The 21,446-nt window shown below is 42.3% G+C and overlaps 1 protein-coding gene across 10 annotated transcripts in view; it reads right to left on the bottom strand.

Moving 5' to 3' along the window:
- LOC119654275 (potassium channel subfamily T member 2) overlaps positions 1-21,446 on the bottom strand; it is a 766,604-nt gene that overhangs the window by 337,738 nt on the left and 407,420 nt on the right. Inside the window, exon 2 of one of the 10 annotated variants that reach the window (XM_038059587.1) lies at positions 6,857-7,540. The exons of the other annotated variants lie outside the window; for them this stretch is intronic. Coding sequence (XP_037915515.1) covers positions 6,857-6,948 — 92 coding nt within the window. The 5' untranslated portion in view covers positions 6,949-7,540. The remainder of the gene's footprint in view (positions 1-6,856; positions 7,541-21,446) is intronic. 10 annotated transcript variants of the gene reach the window in all.

Here is a 21,446-nt window from a genome sequence, read left to right on the forward strand (position 1 = left end):
AATTTCAATACACTGAAATTTCAGACTTTGGGAATTACAATAATATGATAATATTGTCTCCTCTTCATTCATATATAGAGTATAAGCATTCACACAGTCTATTAATTGTTATTGTTATTATTTTTCCCATGTTTCCTATTCAGTGCGACTGAGTTTTTGCGAATCAGATATTAGTTTTGACATTCTATTCCCACGTGAGCCCCAGCTCTTCATGTCGAGGCAAAGGTGTCTTTGGCTTTACGTGTTTGTTCCTAAGAAATATGCACCGGATATTTCACTTCTTCGAAAATATGAAAGACGGTGTTGGTTAGCAAACATTTTTTTTTAAAACTGACAATTCTAATGGATTTCTATGTTTTTTAATGGGCTGAAATGTACGGGGCTCCGAAAAGTGGCAATTACTTCAAGGACTCATTCTCAGAAACTACCCAACCGAAAAGTCTGAAAAAAAGTTATAGTGATCCAAGCATATAGTATCAAGGCCACAAAATACCGTTACGATATCTGCTGAAACAATTTTTTTTAAATTTTAAAAATTTACTGCGGTTTAAGCTAAATCTGTAAAATTGCAGTAATATAGGTTTTGATAGGAGCCATTCTATAGGAAAGTTTGATGGAAATCGTACTATTATCAACAAGTATGCCAAAGTCGTTCCCTTCCCGTCAAATGACTACTTGCTAAGAGATAAAATGTCATATATGTCAAGTATTTGACTTTACGTATTTTTTATCCATCACTTGTATCTCTTAATAACACCATTGGAAAAAATAGGTACCCAATTTGTGAAAAAAAGTGACGTGCTACGACAAAACGGAATTCATTTTAAGATTCAGCCCATTAAAAAACATAGAAATCCATTAGAATTGTCAGTTTTAAAAAAAATGTTTGCTAACCAACACCGTCTTTCATATTTTCGAAGAAGTGAAATATCCGGTGCATATTTCTTAGGAACAAACACGTAAAGCCAAAGACACCTTTGCCTCGACATGAAGAGCTGGGGCTCACGTGGGAATAGAATGTGGATATGAATATTAGTTGTTATCATTTGCCCAATCCTGTTATATCCATCAATAGTTTGGCGGTTTAAGGTGAGACAAAAGAATCTTCACTGTAAGGGATGTTTTGGAACCACCAGTGACATATAGCATCCGGCTTAGTTTTTGATGCTCTGCTTGAAGTTTAATTCCACTTGTTGCGTAAAAAGTAGGCCATTTTAAAAACTTTGTTTCTGAGAAAACTACGAAACTTTTTTAAAGAATGATTACATAACCTTAAGTGGTTCAACTAATGGGTTTGCCTAAAAAAGGTAGTTTTTGGGAATTTAAAAAAAAACCAATGGAACGAATGTTTTGATATTTTGAGGGTATATTTTTGGATAAATTTGGATAAATGTGCACATTGTGAAATTTTGACAAGGAAATATTTGACCTTTCGCGAACTATCCGCAATCTCGGGAACCCCCAAAAAAGTTTACTCGCTTCGGCAGTGTTTGTGACTTTCAGAATGCGTGAAATTACGAAAACAAAAAGATTTGTTAAACTAGAAGGTATTGTCTATACAATGATCCGTATTTGTAAAAAAAGTTAAATTTAATAAAATGGAGTTTTAAAAAAAAATATTGATGGGTTTCACATGGAAAAATTCCGGAGGAGGAGGGTCATTTCATGGATACGTTATCGAGGTAGAACTGCAGCTAATTTTAAAAATGAAGTTTTCAGAACAAGGCGATTAAAGATAGAAGTGCTCGTTTCATTGGCCATAAATGTAATATGCAATCTAATGTACACAAAATCGGATGGGTAGTATGCAGGGTACGAATGCGGATAGTCCCCACCAAGTGCTACAGGTGTCTGGACTATGGACACACATCAGCAGCTTGCAAGGGTCCGGACAGGAGGACAGCATGCCGGAGATGCGGCCAAGCGGGTCATCAAGCGAAGACTTGCAAGGAAAGCGAGAGTTGTGTTCTCTGCAGGGATCGTGGCGCATCTGGCGAAAGCGTCGCACACACTGCGGGCTCGGGACGGTGTCCGATCTTCAGGGCGGAATTGGAGAGGGCTAGGGTGCGAACGCCATGATCCGCATTTTGCAAATTAACATGCACCGGAGTGCAACCGCTCACCAGTTGCTAGCGCAGTTCGCTGCGGAAGTAAATGCTGATCTAGTGCTGATTAGCGAGCAATACCGAAACAAGGACCCGTCCTCATGGTATCTCGACTTATCGGGCACCGCTGCCATCTGGGTTCGGGACGACGTTCGACTTCGTGTTCTTGCCGAAGGCCGGGGGGACGGATTTGCCTGGATCCGGTGTTTAGGGATAACGTTTTTTAGCGTTTACCTGACGCCGAATGAGTCGATTCCGGACTTTCAACGCCGGCTTGATGCTCTGGAGGACGCCGTTTCGAACACGGAGGGACGAATCCTGGTTGGCGGTGATTTTAATGCCAGGGCTCTTGAATGGGGCATGCCTCAATCAGACTCCAGAGGGAAACGGATTCTGGAAATGGCGGCGAGAACCGGGCTCGTAATTTTAAACACCGGATCCACGCCAACGTTTCGGCGCTCAGGTTGTGAAGGAAGCATTCCCGACATAACTTTTGCGTCGGAATCTCTGGCATCATCGGTGGACGGGTGGCGAGTCCTAGAAGACTTCTCGGCAAGTGATCATCAGTACATTGCGTTCGAAGTGTTTGACGCTACTTGCCTGCGAGCACCAACACGACGTTCCCCCTGCGTGTGGAATGTCGCGAAGGTGAACATCGGAAGGTTCGTCGAAGCTCTTGGAGCAGGTAGGGCCGCGCTGGGGGGCACTCCGGGGGGTGGTGGTGTCGCAGCTGACACCGTCGTAAATTCAGTGATGAATCTGATAACGACGGCGTGTGAGGCTTCCATGCCCCGGAGAGGCCCCAGGCGCGACAAGCCTTCTATGTACTGGTGGACGGCGGAAATTGCCAACCTACGGAAGGAGTGTCATAAGCTCCGCCGTTTGGCACAACGTCTGTACGCCAACGAGGAGGCATGTGCCATAAAGGCACAATATAGATCAGCAAAAAGGAGACTCCGCAGCGCTATAAATAAAAGCAAAGCTCGCGGCTGGCAAAATCTTATTAATGAGGTGAATGATGACCCGTGGGGACTTGGCTATAAGCTTGTCACTCGGAAAATCGGGGCTCTGCGGAAGCCCTGCATACTGGGCACCGACCAGATGGACCGCATTGTGCGGGCATTGTTCCCCAGACACCCTGTACGGCTTGATGTAAACAGCGCGGAAAGCGTCGTGGATTGCCCCCTTTTCACAATGGGAGAACTCGAAGAAGCGGTTCTCACTATGAAAAACAATAAGGCGCCAGGTCCTGATGGCATCTCGGCGGAAGTTTACAAACTGGTGTTCCGCCAACGGCCAGAATTACTGCTCGAAGCGTTCAACGCGTGCTTGAAGGAGGGCATTTTTCCTTCTCGCTGGAAAGTGGCCAGACTCGCGTTGATCCGTAAGGGTAAAGGAGATCCGGAGCTCCCGTCTGCATACCGACCGCTGTGTATGCTTGACACGGCCGGAAAAGTGCTCGAGAAGCTCATCAGGGGTAGACTCGCTGAAGCGATCCGTGCTGCCGGGGACTTATCCGCAAGGCAGTTCGGGTTTAGAACAGGGAAATCTACAGTGGATGCTGTTATGGAGGTCGTAGATGCGTTTAATCGAGCCGGGGCACACAGCCGCCGATCTCGACGGATAGTGCTCCTCATAACGCTTGATGTCAGAAATGCCTTCAATTCCGTGAGATGGACAGATATGCTGGGCACACTAGAGAACTCCTTTCACGTGCCAAGCTATCTCTTGCGGATATTGAGGGATTATCTGAAAGACCGCTCCCTGTTCTATGAGACGCTAGAGGGCCAGAGGAGGATGGAAGTCACGTCGGGAGTAGCGCAGGGATCCATCCTAGGGCCGGACCTCTGGAACGCTTCCTACGATAGTCTGCTGAGACTCGATATGCCTGAAGAGTCGCGCCTGGTCGGTTATGCAGACGACGTTGCGGCACTTGTTGCCGGACGCACTGTTGAACAGGCGCAAAGCAGACTTGGCATATTGATGCGACGGGTAAGCGGATGGATGACTGCTCACGGTTTCAACCTTGCGCTGGAAAAAACCGAAGTAGTCATCCTGACCAGAAGAAGAATCCCGACCTTGCGTCCCATATCGATCGGCGAGTTGACTATAGAGTCAAAACCAACGGTTAAATACCTTGGTTTAATGCTCGACTCGAAGATGAGCTTCTTCGAGCAAATCAAAGCAGCCGCGGACAGGGCTGCAGCAGGAGTCGCGGCCTTGAGTCGGCTAATGGCGAATGTCGGCGGCCCTATATCAACTAGGAGACGTCTCCTCATGGGAGCAACGCAGTCCGTCCTTCTCTATGGTGCGGAGGTATGGGCTGATGCCCTTGACAAGGAGGTGCATCGTAAACGCCTCGCTCAAGTGCAGAGGCGGGGAGCTTTGCGAGTGGCGTCTGCTTATCGCACTGTCTCCGAACCGGCTGTGATGGTGATTGCGGGAGTGATCCCCGTTGCCCTCCTTGCCAAGGAGCGCAAAGCTATCTATCGCCGTAAGGGCGAAAACTTAAGAGAAGTGGTTGCCCGTGAAGAACGTCAACGCACCCTTAACGAGTGGCAACTTTCTTGGCAAAATGAGCCAAGGGGCAAGTGGACTGCGCGGCTCATCGACAAATTAGACCCGTGGTTGAACAGAAAGCACGGTGAGATTGATTACTTCCTTACCCAACTTCTAAGTGGGCATGGAGGTTTTCAGTCTTACCTGCACAGGGTTGGGAAGGCGCGATCTCCTGACTGTGTGTTCTGCAATAGAGTGGCGGATGACGCTGAACACACCTTTTTCTCTTGCGAGAGGTGGGACGGCCTCCGCCAGCAGCTTTATGCAGACACAGGGGAGCTCTCTCCAGACAACATTGTCAGAGAGATGCTGAAGAGCGCTGGCAGCTGGAATCGTATTGCGCATTATGTTCGGGCTCTTCTTACTACGAAGAAGATTGAACTCGACCGGCAGAGGGATCGGACGGTAAGGGGTTCCCTGAACTAACAACTCCCTTCCTCCCCTCCCCTCCCGTTGGTGAAAGGAATTCCCTGACGTGAAGACTCCCAAAGCCGGGAGAGCGGGAGGGCTAGCCCGAAGTAATGTGTCAAACGGTTCCAGGCTAGTTCTCTGATGACGGGGAGGTGTTTAGTTGGTAGTCCGCCAGCGTGCTGTTGCGGGAGTCCAACACTCTGTGCGTAAACGCATTCACCTACCCTACTCCCAAAAAAAAAAAAAAATCTAATGTACACAATAGGCGGAAAATTCATCGCATTTTTTTATACTCGTGCATCTCTGTGTATGTGGTTCCTAATACTATAATGATTATTTTCGGCCACCCCTAATCCGAGCAATAAGTTAGGGATGGCCTCTCAAGTAGCGCATTTTTATGTTATTTTAAGGGAATAAACTATAAAAAAATGCAACAGAAGAGAAATCGATTTTCTGAAAATTTCACAGTAGTTGTGCCCCATAAAATGCATATGTTGAACATCTTTTAGTAATTTTTGAATAGAAAAATATTACACAGTTGTGTTACAAATGGCTGTAAAAGAATTGCGTTTTTATTTTTTTGTTTTGCGGCGACCGAAATTTTGGCGAACTGGATCCACTGAACCAAAAAATGCCGACGTATTTAGTTAAATAACAGTAAAAACTATTCTTTGATCGAAGGATTTAAAAATATGGATTTTCGCAAAATGAGGAAGTTGATGGTTCGATAATTCACTAAAAGATTGTCTGTTTTCGCTATAAAACATAAATTTTTTCTAAACGTAATTTGACGGTATTTCTAAAGATTAAATTGTTTGAAATAATTAAGACTTTTCTTTTCCTTAGTAGTATCTATTAACCTTCGGTTGTCAAAATATCGATATTTGCAAGGCTAATAAATATTACTAGCAAAAAGAAAAGGCAAGTATTCATTATTTTGAATTCATTTGTTACTGACAAAAAAATAGAATGATTAACACTACATTTGCATATATTGAATGTGCCTGCCAAGTTTCAAAAATATCGGTTCAGTAGTTTTCGAGTCACGTTGATCACCGACTTCAAAAATGTCATTTGTAGAAAAGCACATGCAAAGTTTCAATTTCAGGTCGTTTACGGAACGGATTTTTCTCTTTCAACGATCAGTCAATTTTATTCACATCGACTTGAAATTTTAAGAACGTATTTTCAGATAATTGTGCTAAATAAAATGCAAAAAGAAAATTATTTATTTTCAGTTACAAGTACCACAGTAATAGAATGAAGGATTTCACGCGGAAATTACTATCTGGTTTGCGAAAGAGCGAACTTAAAAATGGAGGGACTATCGGTAACCTTCTCTAATGCATTCCGGTCAGTATCAAGCTATTAAAACATAAATATTCCTGTTTTTATTCATTTTAGTTTCAATTATACATATATCGTCCGAGTGGTTTATATCCCCCGCGCCAAAAATTATTCACGGACATTATTTTTTTTCTAAATGACAAAACCAAAAATATTTAAAATGAACTTTAAAATGGGTGAAGCCAACCACCTGTTCCATTACTTTGCTAGGCGGTTTAATTTCCAAGTAAAGTTCTTGGTGACAATTGCTGTAGCCAACATTAATGAAATTATCCTGGAATTTCCCTTGAAATATTTCCTTACTCACAACAATAATTTGTAAACAAATGAGAAAACCTTTATTTCCATATTTATTGTAGGCAACCTTAATCTAATATGTATTCTGAACGACTAATAAAATGCTAATTAGAAGTAACATATGCTTACCACATTACCTTGGGATTTTATCATATGAATCCCACGAGGTTAGACAATTGTAAGACGAGTATCGACTGGTACTCGCCATATTGCATAGAAGATTATCCATTGGATGTTTGGTCCATAGAAGCAGATACTGGATCCATGAAAACAGTGCAAGAGTTTCAATTTTCACTTTGTTTCATAATATCTTTGGCATTTTCACGTATTATTCACTAATTTTTCTAAATTTTTTACACATTTCACTACTTGGAAGGATGGCACTGTAAATTGCTGTTTAATTTCGTGATCGAGGTATCCAAACTGAGACTGCAAAATTTTGACCCGGTTCCTTAGAGATAGGTTGTGAGTAGGAAGAAGAACAAAGGCATTGTGTTTATTGCTTTTCGTATGGTTTGTATCCTTTTTCAACTATTATCTTCTCTGTGACTATTGTTTTGGATGTAGGCAAATATGATAGGATCGGCACATAAGTCTGTCCCAAGGGATTATACTTCATGGGCTAAAATATCACACTGAGGACAAATAAGAGAGTAATTTTGTTCACGCCGTCTATATTTATATAGAAACAACAAAATGTTCACTATGTCATGCATATCATCAACGTAAATACGTGTTTACTCAAATTTCCGCTTAATTAGGGTCTAACTAGGACATGTATAAGCCATATAGGTGAGGTTTTGTTAATTAGCAAGTGATTGCTTAATTGAAAGCATGCAACGAAAAATAGTAGGAAGAATAGTTATAGTACTTTGGTGACATTACCCGTACCATTTCTACTTGTATTTTATTCCTGATATCATTGAATATCCGATTATATTACAAACTGTTCACTCTAAGTCAATTTTCGCATCTTACCAACGTTTAGCAATTTTTGTCCATCATTTACGCTCATAACGCTAGACTATTTTGAAAATTAGGAAATAATTAGGCCCGTTTAACGTTGAGCGGCCCGAAATATTCAACTAGCCCTTGCATTGTGTTTTTTACATCTTCGTTGTTAAATTTATAGTATATAGGTATTTCATGACAATCTTGATAAACAATCAACATAATTTTCTTGTTTATCATCAACAATAAATAAGCCCTGACTGCCACCACATGGAATTGGGAATTAGACGAATATAAAAGTGAACTGAGAACGCGCGTTAAATGGGCAAAACAGTGGCTTATGTATTTATATGTATATACAACACTCCCGTAGACCTTATCTTGAAACTATAGGCGAAATTACGTGTTTCGCTTTCGATCAAAAAACGTGGGTTTTATGCTTAAGCGCTTTCAGCATATTGCAATATAAAACGCATTAGGACCAGAGTGGTGAACACTGCTAAAGACTTGTCAGTTGCGAATCTTCAAATGTCACGATAATGAAACTCAGCCTCATTGAAGCTGAAGCGTTTAAAAATGCAAATACGAAAGAGAAGGCTATTGGTATATGAACAGGAGACGTCTGATGAGGGGATGATTATTAATATATCGAAGAGAGTTGCAGGGTTATCTGCAGGTTTTCAGGTATAACATATCAATATCATCATGGAACACATCAGCTTCATCGAGTGGATTCTCTTGGGCTCTTGTTTGGAGGTACAATCACCATTTCACTTGGTCTCTCTCGATTTAAAGAAAGCTTTTGACGACAAGGAACGAGGAATATCTTTGGAACGTTTTATGCAGTTTGGGAAACAAAAAGTTATTATCAGAGCGACGCATGATGGAGAAAAATGTCAGCTTTCTGCATCGAGGTGGTATCTTTGAGCAGTTGCATTCGTTGCAACAATATTATTGTTTGTTTTTATTGGTGACGTTTTCCAATCTACCTTACCTGGAGGAAGCGGAGGATTTGGATAATGGACAATAAAATCTTTCCTCCAATACCTCGGCCACACGAATGGTTGTTCTCAGCTACCGAGTCATGAACCTTGACAAAATGATTCTGGGTTGGAAGAAGAGGGAGGTAAAGTTGGACCGAACACCCAGCAAAATCAAGGTTCTAAATCTGATGGCTTGACGCTCAACGCTGAACGGGTAGAATATTGAAGCATTATTTCTGACGCTTTCGTTGCCATGTTATAAAACAGTGCAGAATTCTTGATACCCGGAAAAAGGTTCATAGCAGTGTTAAAAAATAGCGTGTAAGAGTTAACATACTCCTCTTAAGAACCGTAAATTCAAAATTTCGAATTCTAGGAAAAGTTTGTCGGGAGTTGAAATATTAATTTTATTACTTGTTCGGTGAAATGGCGGGTAGGCGATTGATTCTACGGCGATTTTGAGCGAAAAATGTCATCGTTTCCATAGAAAATGCGGCCGAAGAAGCTAGCCGAGTAGAATGAACGTTAGAATAGATTAAAAATCACGAAAAAAGATAAAATACGCGTGCCACGATTGGCTACTGACTTGTGTGAAAGAACAGGTATATCCATTTCAGCCGGAACTATACGATTCGTTAGTTCCGCCAACGTCAAAAAGCGAAAAAGTAGTAGACGAAACGTTCAGGAGATGGGGCGTCTTTGCATATGAATTCAGTTACAATCCTTTTGTCAGCGGTGGAAGAGTCAATGTATGACCTAAGCTGAATACAGCCCTTGAATGGGGAAACCTGACTGCCTTAATCAAAGATGACGACGGGAGTGTCATTGCACAGGGCAGTTTTGCGGTGAGTGGCGTAGGAACCTTGGTAGTTATTGAAAATATTAGGAATAGGGAAGTGAACGTCAATATTCTGAGTAAAAATTTATTTTCACAGTGCTGAAAAATTTAGGACTCTTGAATCATTTTCCTTTTACTAGGATAATGACCCCAAACATCAAAGTGTCCTTGCTTACAAGTGGCTACTTTATAACTGTCCACATTATTTATCCATCGCTAGAAAGGCCAGATTGCACCCGAAAAAATGAAAATTCGTTACAAAATAGTCAAAACAACGACTGCAAGAAGAGTAGATAAAACCGATAGATTAACTGAGTAACTTCGTTTCCCCCATACCACGTGGGAGCAAGGCAGCTATCGAGGTCGATGAAGAAATTGTTTATTTGTTGTGCATACATTAATTTTTGAGTAATATAACATATTAATCCACTTCCGCAATCATTGCCGACAGTTGGAGCAGTTCCACCTGTCAGCGCAACTGAAGTCGAGGAAGCAATAAAACGAATGAAATCGGGGAAAGCCACAGGACCTGACAACATCGCACCTGTGCTCTCGGAAGCGAAGAGCTGGGGCCCAACATTGCAGCTCAGTGAAGTCTTTAATCGGTTTATTTAGGAAGGTAGAGCATCATCTGACTGGCAAGAAAGTACCGCAGTTCCAATATCGAAAAAGAAAGGTAGTCCAACAAATGTCCAAATTACCCATACCATGAAGATTTTTGAACGCATTCTTGACAATACTATGAAATAGTCATGAATCGAGCCGTCAAGAACTACTGAGTCAATACACGCTGCGCGGTTATTCATGGAGAAATACCATGAGAAGCATCGGCTTCTTTACATTGCATTTCTGGATCTGGAGAAAGCGTTTGGCCGTGTGCCACATGATATCATCTGGTATACTTTACGACAACACTTAGTGCCAGAAGAACTCGTGCTCTGGGTTCAATTGCTCTATCATGATCCGAAAAGTAAAGTTCGAAGTATGGCAGGTGTATTGCAACCGCTTCTATTGGGGTTTATCAAGGAAGTGCCCTCTCACCACTCCTCTTTGTTCTTGTTATGGACGCAGGCATAATCATTGTCAGCGGCAGTGACCTGCCCAGAATTGAGCGATTTCAATACGTCGGGTGAACGCTATCAGCCAATGGAGAACTGTGCTATGAAATTGCTTAACGCATTAACGCAACCAGGATGAAGTGTCGTTCCATAACTGATGTTCTTGAATCAACAAACGTCTTAGATCTAAAATTTACCACAATGTCGTCCATCCTGTCACTCTCTATGGTTCTGAGTATTGGCCGAATATAAAAGACAATGAACGGCGTCTTGCGGTAAGGAAGACGAAGATGTTACGCTGGACGAGTAGCGTGACACGTTTTGATCACATTCGAAATAAGGATATCTGTAATCGATAAGGGGTTGCACCGATCGTGGAAAAACTGTGAGAGAGGCGTCTTCGATGGCATGGTCACGCAATTCGCGCTAACGAGAATTCACTTGCCAAGATTGGTCTGAACATCAAAGTCGATGGTAAACGACCAAAAGGCAGGCCGAAACAACGGTGGCTTGATACGCTGCATGGGGATTTAAAAACCTCTAGATTGCATCCAGATCAGGCATTTGATAGAGCCAAATGACGAAACCGATCACGACGAGCCGACCCCGCTTGTGAACGGGAGAAAGGCTGAAGAAAAAGAAAATTAATTTGGAGTGTTTGTGTCTTTTGTACTAGAGTAGGCTGGGCTTAATTTTTCTCCTGACTTTCTGCTTTGTGCTCCCTTTTCGACGTATTTCCGTTGCGCGCAGCACTCTTTAAAGATTAACGTCACTCACTGTGCATGGAAAGTGGCCGCCATCGTTGCTCGAAAGTCCCCAGCCTTCCTCGTCAACATATGTCTACGTAGCGTCAACACGGTCCGCTTTCGGGGCCTGTTCCGCAATGGGAAAACTATCTAGCTGGCTCATGATGATTTCGCTACCGTATATCGCATCATAAAAGAATTGCATGTGATCGCAAGTCGCGAGCAGGTTGAGTGGTGGAAAGAAGAATTAACTACGGCTTCTAACCATATAATATCTGGTCGTCCAACCCTTTGCAAATAAACTGGTTGATCACCGTAAGATCTGTATGCGGACTGCTGCTCTCAAGAAAAGGGAAATAATATCCGCCATCAATGCACTCAAGCGGAGTAAAGCCGCTGGCCTCGAGGGTTTACCCGCAGAATGGTTCCTTGCAGCATTTACAGCCAGCCACCCCCACTCATTCCAGAGTTTTACGAATATAAGATCTTCCCAGGGGAGTAGAAGAAAATGATGGTCGATTCTGAAAAGGGCTCTCGAGACGGGTGCGGCGATTGTGGAGGATTCTTTGCGCACCGCGAAGATAATAGTTTAAATTACCCTAGAACACATCAAATAATACCTGGAAAACTTGATCAACAGAGAGCAGCCTGATTTCCACTTTGGGCCTTCTAGAAATGCCCACATTAACACCCTTCGCATCACTATAGAGCAGTGTGCAGAGTTCACTTGTACCTAATCAGTTTCGAGAAGAATTTCGACACCGTGACTAGGGAGTGCATTTGGAATGCTTTGGCATTCCGGAGAAACTTATTATCAATAGGAAATACATACATATTTGGGGTATAGCGCATCACAACTAAGTGCCATCGTCCGCGGTTACCTGAAATGCCCTTCAGTCCCCCCCCCTGCGACTTCTCGAGACTTCTGCACTTTTTCTCTCTTGTTTCATGCTATGTACCCTTGGAGTGATCCAATTGTCGGCCATCTTGGGAGAATGGATTCCATTGCATAGCGTAGCCCGCAATGCAGTTATCGCCTTCCTTAATGCCACTTTCGCCTTTTGAGGGCCAAGCCTGTCCCCCGAACAAGTTCTTCGATTGTGATAGTATAAGGCCAACGTACTCCGATGATACTACGCAGACAGATTTTGACGAAGTTTGAGCTTTCGAGAAACAGTGCAGGCTCAGTGCTCCAACAATGTGTCACTAATGATGAGGTGGTGAAGTTGCGGAAATCCACGAGCCCCCACTATTACCGTTACGGTCGCCAAGACTGCGATGTTTCCCCTATTACATGTCCAAGCAAGGTGGTGTCAGATCCCACCTTGACATTTAGATCACTCTTCACGATTACAAAGACACCTTTAAGAGGCCTCGCTTGAACTGCGTGTAATTGCTCGTAGAAAGCATCTTTCTACACTATATCGGAATTCTGCGTTGGTGCGTAGCATTGTGATGCTTCTTAACCTGGACCGGGATCTTGTAGTTAGAAGTCTGTCAAAAGCTGGCTCCAAGGTCAAGGGAGCGCGTTGTGGTATCCATCAGAAGCAACTCGACACCGGATTTTCATCTGCTACCACTTGACTTTCCAGAGTCCAGTACTCTCCAAAGTCCCACCATGTTACTTCACTTAGGCCCAAAATTTCCAGTTTATAACATTGAAATTCCCGCTTCAATTTGGAGGAATCGTGCATTCTGAGGACCCTCTCCACCGTTGTTGAGGAACATGCGCATATTCCAGAAACCAATCATAGTCCGTTTTCGATAGCCAACGGTTGTTGTTGTGAGACCAATCCCTGTCCGAGACGTTGTTGACATTATGCAATAGCAATAAAGTTTTAAAATTTGCAGGTTGCTAGCCCACAGATTTATATCCCTTACGACAAGCAGGGAAAACTATGGGTGTATTCTTAACCCCCAACTCACAGGGTCGTAATGCCAGGTGCCGTAATATTTGGTATTAGGGAGTATATTAAAATTCCTGTCGGTTGTAGGCTTGCATGACATACCATATACTATAACCAGTGAGGGAGCACAATAGTTCTTTTAGGACGCAGTGCAACATAATAATAAAAATATGCATTCCAACTTCTAAATTATTATATATCGTATTCACCAAGCAGCAAAGCAGTGCTCCTTGTCTTTTAAAAATGAGCCTTCCAAAAGCGTAATTTTCCTCATCATCGGACTGGAAACCCACCATTCACTTTTGATTTCGACGAAATATTTTTAGCTTATTAAGTGCATTTTCCTGTGAGTTACATGCTAAATTTGGTTAAGAATGTCCTATATTTAGCTACAGATGCTTCGAAATTTTCTTATCCAAGGAAGCGGTCCCTGACTTAGCTCGTTTGCTCAACACCGAGGATTGCTATATCGCTTGGTCCTGTATATATTCTCTTCAGAAATCCCATACTCTCTTGGTTCCGTAGCGGCAGTGTCACAACTGTGCTATATCAAATATTGAAATGTTTTCCGGAAGAAAGTCTCGAGGGCGAAAAATATCTTTAATATAAGAGCTAGTCAGCCAGACGTGGCGTCGCCCGATCAATATATATTACGTACACAATATACTATATCAGGAAGAATATCCATCCGTATCTATTGACAAAATATAGGGTATTATCGTTGAATTGACTGCACAGAAACGTCTGGACGTGTATTTGTATACCACGCTAACCTAGGTGGAAACAGCTGCATGATTGGTAGCGTATTAAATGGGTCAGGTGCCATTAAATTTTTATATGATTCGTGTCTGCTATAGCGCAACTATAAATGTCGGAGCACTTGAGGGTCCAGCTTGTGACAAACTTTGTTATAGCTTCTATTTTTAGCAGCCAGAAGGCATCTATGCAGTTGGTTCGATATAACGTCGGGAAAGTTAACTTATATGTCATCAATCCTTCTATTAGGGCTGATTCATCTGTCACGATATTACATTTCAAGGTTCTGAGTCATTCTTCACCTAACTTATAAATTCCGCCTTGACCTAGACTTTGGGTTCGAAATAGATACTGATATTTCGGTTTTATATAGAGTCCAAGGTCGATATAGTTTTGTACGGAGTTTACCTCGGTAAATTTTTTTATATCCATTTTCTGCCAAAAGTATGTGCTCGGATTAAAGTTCTAAAATATATGGTTTTATAATCAGCACCATCTTATTGCAATCTGCCAACATTACTTTCGGCTTAGTTCGTAACCTTTCCAGAAACTTTATTTCGCCAATTTCTTGAAGCAACATATTCACAAACGTAGCCAATGAAAAAGTATTGAAATGTTCTTTTTCTTCTGCTATGATTCGAAGATCGATTATCCTCTCAGTTCTTATGAAAAATGGTAGAGTTAGCTCCTTACGTGTTTAACGAACTGAAGATAATTGATGTACTGACTGCACGCAGGAGTTTTGTGTATGGAAAATACCAAAGGGAGAAGAAACTTTTCTTTTCGAAAAATTCGTTCAGACGAAATTACGGGTGATAACAAAAACAAAGCAACACAAGCAAGAAGAAAGCAAGGCTGAACGCGCTTCCATGTTATTTGAGTGAAATATAGCTCTATCCATCCAGGACGAACTTGAACAAACAACCACTTTCGTTTGGCTTGAATGTGGCCTGGTGGCGAACAAAGTTTTCATATTTAATTTAGCAGCAATGTCTTCCAGTTAGTGGCCATTCGGGAAAGTATCGATTTTCCTGAATTATATCATTTACGCCTCATGCTTGTTTGGCTGACTGGCGCAAAGTCTTTGCTTTCATTTAGTGATTAAACATTTAAAATGTGTCTGTGATGAATTAACAAGACAAACTTGTGAAAGTACAAATATATGCCCGACGAACACAGCAAAGGACTTAGGACTATACGGAGTAGTCAATTAGGAGGAATAAACTTCGGCGGTTGAGGTTGTTCACTTAAGGATTAACAAATGAAGCACTATTGAAGAAGGGATAGGTGAAGAATAACACTCTATAGAAACCGAATTCGGATTTGCAAATTTTGATGAAAAATGTCTGTGAATTCTCCACATAATTGCTAAATATTCCAAGGGAACTCTCTTGATAAGGATATCCGTCTGGCAGGTGTAACTCCTACTTTAATTGCTCGTAATGCTTGTAATTGATCTGTTCTACGGATCTAGAAAATAAATTTCTTCGTTAGACGTGGCAATAGTAATAACAAGCTTGATTTACTGATGGTTTATGAGCACGATAGTCCCTGTTCAAGGAAATTGTAATTTAGCTATTACTTCCAATATCGAAGCTGAGTCCGGTCTATACAAAGTGAAGAATGGCTACGAAACATTCTAGCGTCCCATGGAATAAGCCTGGTGGGAAGTTAGAGACATTATTGATAGTAGTAAGTAATATGCATAATACAATTAAGGGCTATCCAATGCGGTAACAATTGATTCATCATATTCATTGTTCCTTTAGTTTTATGAAAATTCTCATGTTCTACTGTAATAGAATTATATCGCTTCTTGCGAAAAGGACGACTTCTCTCACTATAAGCTTGTACCGCTATATAGGGGGAAGATTTGTTTTTCAAATTAAATGCAGAGGCCTTCCCGCGTAAACGGTATCGCCAACATGGACTTTTTCCAGCTCCGGCGACAATTTCAAACATACTGTTGGCAGAATCTAGCCTCAAGGAAGATTAGAAGGTGGAATTCCAGCAAGTACTGTCGTAATCAATACCCTGTGGATAGTGTGAAATTATTTCGTATCTTTTAGGAGATAATTCCACTCTCTGCTTCTTCTTTTTCATCAGCCTTTGTCCCGTTCACAAGTGGGGTCGGGTCGTCGTGATCGGTTTCGTCACTTGGCTTTATCAAATGCCCGATCTGGGTGCAATCTCGAGCTTTTAAATCTCCATCCAGCGTATCAAGCCACCGTTGTTTCGGCCTGCCTTTTGGTCGTTTACCATCGACTTCGACGTTCAGACCAATCTTGGCAAGTGAATTTTCGTTAGCACGAATTGCGTGACCATACCATCGAAGACGCCTCTCTCGCAACTTTTCCACGATCGGTGCAACCTCATAACGATCGCGGATATCCTCATTTCGGATATGATCAAAACGTGTCACCCTAGTCCAAAACGTGTCACCCACTAGTCCAACGTAACATCTTCGTTTCCATTACCACAAGACGCCGTTCATTGTCGTTTATAGTTGCCCAATACTCAGAGCCCTAGACAGCGACAGGACACACAACATTCCGGTAAATTTTCGATTTGAGACGTTCGTTGATACGTCGATCACAAAGAACACCAGTTGTGGAACGCCACTTCATTCAGCTTGCGTTGATGCGTAAAGCAATTTCATAACGCAGTTCTCTATTGGCTGATAGCGTTGACCCGAAGTATTTAGATCGCTCAGGTCTGGGCAGATCACTGCCACTGACAGTGATTGTGCCTGTTTCATGAGGATCGGTCGTCAAAAATTCAATTTTGTTTATATTCAATCTGAGACCGTGTTACATGAGGCGATCATTCCATTTTTGGATAAACTGCTCGAGATCATTTTTGCTATTAGGTGCTAGGCAAACAACATCTGCATAAAGCAGCGTGTAGGGCGCTGAACGTTGGGTATCCCCTGTGACGGTGTCCATAACAAGAACAAAGAGGAGTGATGAGAGGGCGCTTCCATGATGAACACCAACAGAGACCCGAAGCGGTGTTGATACACCCGCCCTACTTCGGACTTTACTTTTCAGATCGTGGTAGCGCAATTGAACCTAGCGCATGAGTTCTCCTGGCACTAAGTGTTGTCGTAAAGCATACCAGATGAGTTCGTATGGCACCCGGTCAAACGCTTTCTCTAAATCCAGAAAGGCAATGTAAAGAGGGCGATGCTTCTCACGGTGTTTCTCCATGGGTAACCGCGCAGCGTGAATTGCACTTTTTGACAAATCCGGCTTGATTCACAGTAGTGTTGGGTCCCAGCTCTTCGCTTTTCAGAGCTCTGATGCGATGTCGTCAGGTCCTGTGGCTTTCCCCGATTTCATTCTTCAGTTGCGCTGACAGGTGGGATTGATCCAAACGTCGGCAATGATTGTGGCAGACCTTTCTCGCCATCCCGAGTGTCCACTTTATCGTAAAGGTTTTTGTAATGGTTTGCTCGGGTGACAGTGACCGCTTTCTTTGCTTCCCGGTTGGCATTCTTATAAATTTAGCAGGCGTTTTATCGCCGAGAAATTTGTGCTAGAGGCATTTCTTTTCACGTACTTTCATTTCAACATCATCATTCCCAAGCCAATTATCTCGGTTGATGTATCACTTATCCGGCTTGGTGACCCTAAGGGTTGCAGAGGCCGCTTCGTGGATCGTGTCTTTCATTTGGTTCCACGATTCTTCCACATTCGTATGAGTGAGATCGCTTCTTCTTTCTTCTCACCAAATCGCCACCATTTGATGCGCCGCGAGTCAGTGCGTTTCTCACGCTGTTTTATCGGTGGCTTCATTCGCAGGACGGCAATCAACGACCGATGTTGAGGTGCGATGGTCTCATAGGGAACGACTTTGCAATCAGTGACGGTGGTAAAATGTCGGTGTCTTATGAGAATATAATCGATTTGCGTTTTACTGTTCCCACTATAAAAATGTAGGAAGATGAGACAATCGTTTGATGAACCATCTATTCATAAGTACAAGGTCATGGGTGTCCGCATAATCGATTATACGCTCGCCACCCTCATTGTACACTCCGAACCCTTTTCCCCCATGGCACCTGTTACCGTCTGCCTTTTCACGCACATAACCGTTAAGGTCGCCGGCAATAATAATATATTCGTCGGCAGACACGTGACACGCCTTTTCATCGAGAAGTTACCAGAAGGCATCTTTCTCGGCATCAGGTCGACCTGTCTGTGGTGCGTAAGCGGTGGAAAAGTGAATAGTGCGATCAGCTGATATAATGGTGAGCTTCATTTGCCGATCATCAAATCGTTCGGCTTCTTTAATGGCATCGCGGAAACCCACTGAGATGGCAATGCCAACACCGTGTTGAGTGCGTGGGTTACCGAAATAGAGAAGTTTATAGCCATTTTTAACGCGTTCGCGTTCAATATTGCAGCTTTTGGGACCAGACCATCGGGTTTCTTGCAGAGCGCAGTTATTAGTGCGCCTTTTCCGAAGGGCTCTTGCAAGTTCCTCCGTGTTTCCAGTTAGGGTACCAACATTTAGCGTGCAGACACGTATTTGTTTTGTTTGTTTTGTTTTGTTCGGACTAACTTGCTTACGTCCTGACGCCGTGCATGCGTTAAGAACTCTTGCCCATTTCTCGACAGGACCGGGACCCGTTCTGCCGCGTCGACTGAGGTGGACGCCCTAGCATTTCTCCGAGGCTTGTGACTCAATCCGATCATCATGTTTGTAACGACATTGTATGCATTTTCTTGGTCGGCCTGTCGCGGGACCTGTCACCAAGAGAGATCAGGTAGGATTTAGCATAGTGGAGTAACTCCAACTATACTCTATTTATCTCTTTCCCTGATCTCAGCATTTTATTTTTATTTTGCTGAGGATAGTACAGAGTACGTTGCCTCAAACTCTCCTCCTTCACCTGGGCTTGGGACCAGCATGCTATGTTAATAGCATGGCGGAGATAATTTCACTCTGTTATCCACATAATGTGCTCATCCTAATTCCAAATAAAAGAGGAGGGCAATGTATTCACTACACTACCCTTAGTAAAATAAAACCAAAATGCTGAACTCAGGGCCAGGGGCAAGCTTACACCTGATCTGTCTTGATGGTCATTCCCGCGAGGGATTATATATTAAATTTAATTAAATATATTGAAGTCTTAAAAAAAACAGATCATACCAGTCAACAATATCAAGGTTCACAAAAACGCTAGAGCATCCACCACAGTTGTCAGGGTACAGCCAGTTGCAGTCGTGTCGAGAAATGAGCAAAAGAATTTGATGCATGGTGGGCATCAGGTCGTAAGAATATTATTTCGAATCACAACTACAAAGTTTGCTGTCAGAAAATTAACCCTCCACCTTCGGAACCTGCGGGAGTCACGCTCTTATATGACCTCGTAACCCAGAGGGAAAGTTATCCGATCTTAGTGGAAAAAATTAAGATTGCAGAAACGATTCTACTTAGCCTAAACTCACAGCAGTCACATCATGAAATCAAACTGCTTAATGCTCAGAACGTGGCCCTCTCTATACAGCCCAGTTGGAGGACTGTGAATGTCCCCGGCAAGGATCCTTTTGATGCAAATAGGCTGGTCCGGGATGATCGTTTGACTTCCCTGAACTTCGGAGCCTTAATACCTTTCAGATGTGTCTGCAGATATGGGGTGATCAGAAACATCCCCCTGTGTTATGGCATTTGTAATTGTAAATACCGAATCTTTGGTCAAAATTGTTAATGCTGAGAGGCTAACACGTAGAAGTCGTGATAGAGTGCCTTCTATCACTGTGAGGGAAACCTTACTGGGAACAGTCGGGGTGTCCTACTTCAAACTAAGGCCATCGCAATATTTTTAGTGTGGTAGAGCAGGCCACATCAACAAGCTTTGTAAAAGATTAGATTTTTGTCTGATATTTGTAGTCTAGTCTAAAATTGATAGAAAAGTAGCATCCTCGAAACTATAATTTTTAGTTTTCAACGTAAATATATATTTCTGGAGCAACTTACCCCCTTCATCAGTACAAAGCTAGAAGCTTCCAAGGCCAGAACCTCCAGATGTCTTTTTTTTGTTATAGACAATTGCTCAGGGAGGTCAAAAAATGCCTATTGTGTGAGGAGGTCTCTTACAACGCTAGGGATAGAAGATGCTCTAAATGAGTGGAATATATAAAAACTGTAGAAATTGCTGTGATAGAATGTGATAGAAGCTGGTCCGGAGTCAAACAATTGTTATAGTCCACTGCAAGGTTCGGATAGCTGATAGGTTCTTCCCCCCTTTTCTCTGTCCATGAAAATCCTCTGTATGTTGTAGTAACAAAGCACCAGAGAGAAATTAGCAAAATATTGCTGTTAATGTTCAAGAAATCTGTTAAAATATCAGGAACTGAAGAGTAAGGTCTTTGACATCGTGAAAACACTTAATCAAACCGATTTGGAATGCGATCACCTAATTTCCCTTGGTAGAAATGGTAAAAATACTTCAGTATAATATTCAAAGCTTAAGGGCAAATAAATAAACAGAATATTATGCTAATAATAACAATTTCGGCATTCCTGCTCTGCAAGAAACTTATATTATTAACTCTTTACTATTATTATCCCTCTCAAAGTTAATTTCGGGTTTTAATCTAACAGCAAAGTTTGGGGAAGGCAGCTATGGTGGCGTCATTTTGGCGTTTTACAGATCCATTCGTTTCGACCTTATATATTATTGTCATACATAGTTGAAACACTCAACCTTACTTCTAATTTCGTGATCGTGTCGGTCTATCGCCCTCCCAGTATCTCTAACAGGGAAATCAATACGGCCTTTGGTAGGCCCCTTTTTGTTAGAAGTATAACAATTTACTAATCATTGGAGATGTTAATGCTAGATTCAAAAATCTGTAATTTTAATGTTCTTAATAATGGTATGCCATCTTTTTTCAACCCACCAATCGGGCTCGGTTTTTGACATAGTTCTTGCTAATTCTGTTAGTTGAATTTGCATCTCTACGCAGGTGCTAAATGTTTCTCCTGAATCTAAGATAGATTAAAATAAGTTAAAGGCGCAGATCAGCAACTTAGAGCCTCTAGCAGATATTACTACTCGTGCTTATACTTTGACAAGGGAAATTTCTAATGTAACTAGATCTTGCGCTAATCACATGGCGAGCCGAAGGCGCCCACCGCCTTCGCCTTGGAGCTTAAATTGTACCTTAAAAGGAAACAAAACGCGTATAGGCGATTCAAGGCTATTTTCATCACCGCAAATTTTCTCCTATTTGAGGAGGCCAAACGTCTGTGAAAGATGATTGTTGCTTGTCGATAATGAAAGATGTCAAGTCCTTTTGGAAATCCATGAAGGATTTTCGTGGTTACCTCTGCGACAAACCCCCATGTTCCACAGAAAACCCTTGAATATCTTGATTTTCTGTCCTTAGAAAAATCTTGAACATCTTGATTTTGCGGCTGCCCCTGTTATAGATAATATCACTTAACAACATGTACGCTGGTTGGCACTGGAAA

This window comes from Hermetia illucens, chromosome 1 (genome assembly GCF_905115235.1).
Source record: "Hermetia illucens chromosome 1, iHerIll2.2.curated.20191125, whole genome shotgun sequence".
Lineage (NCBI taxonomy): Eukaryota > Metazoa > Arthropoda > Insecta > Diptera > Stratiomyidae > Hermetia > Hermetia illucens.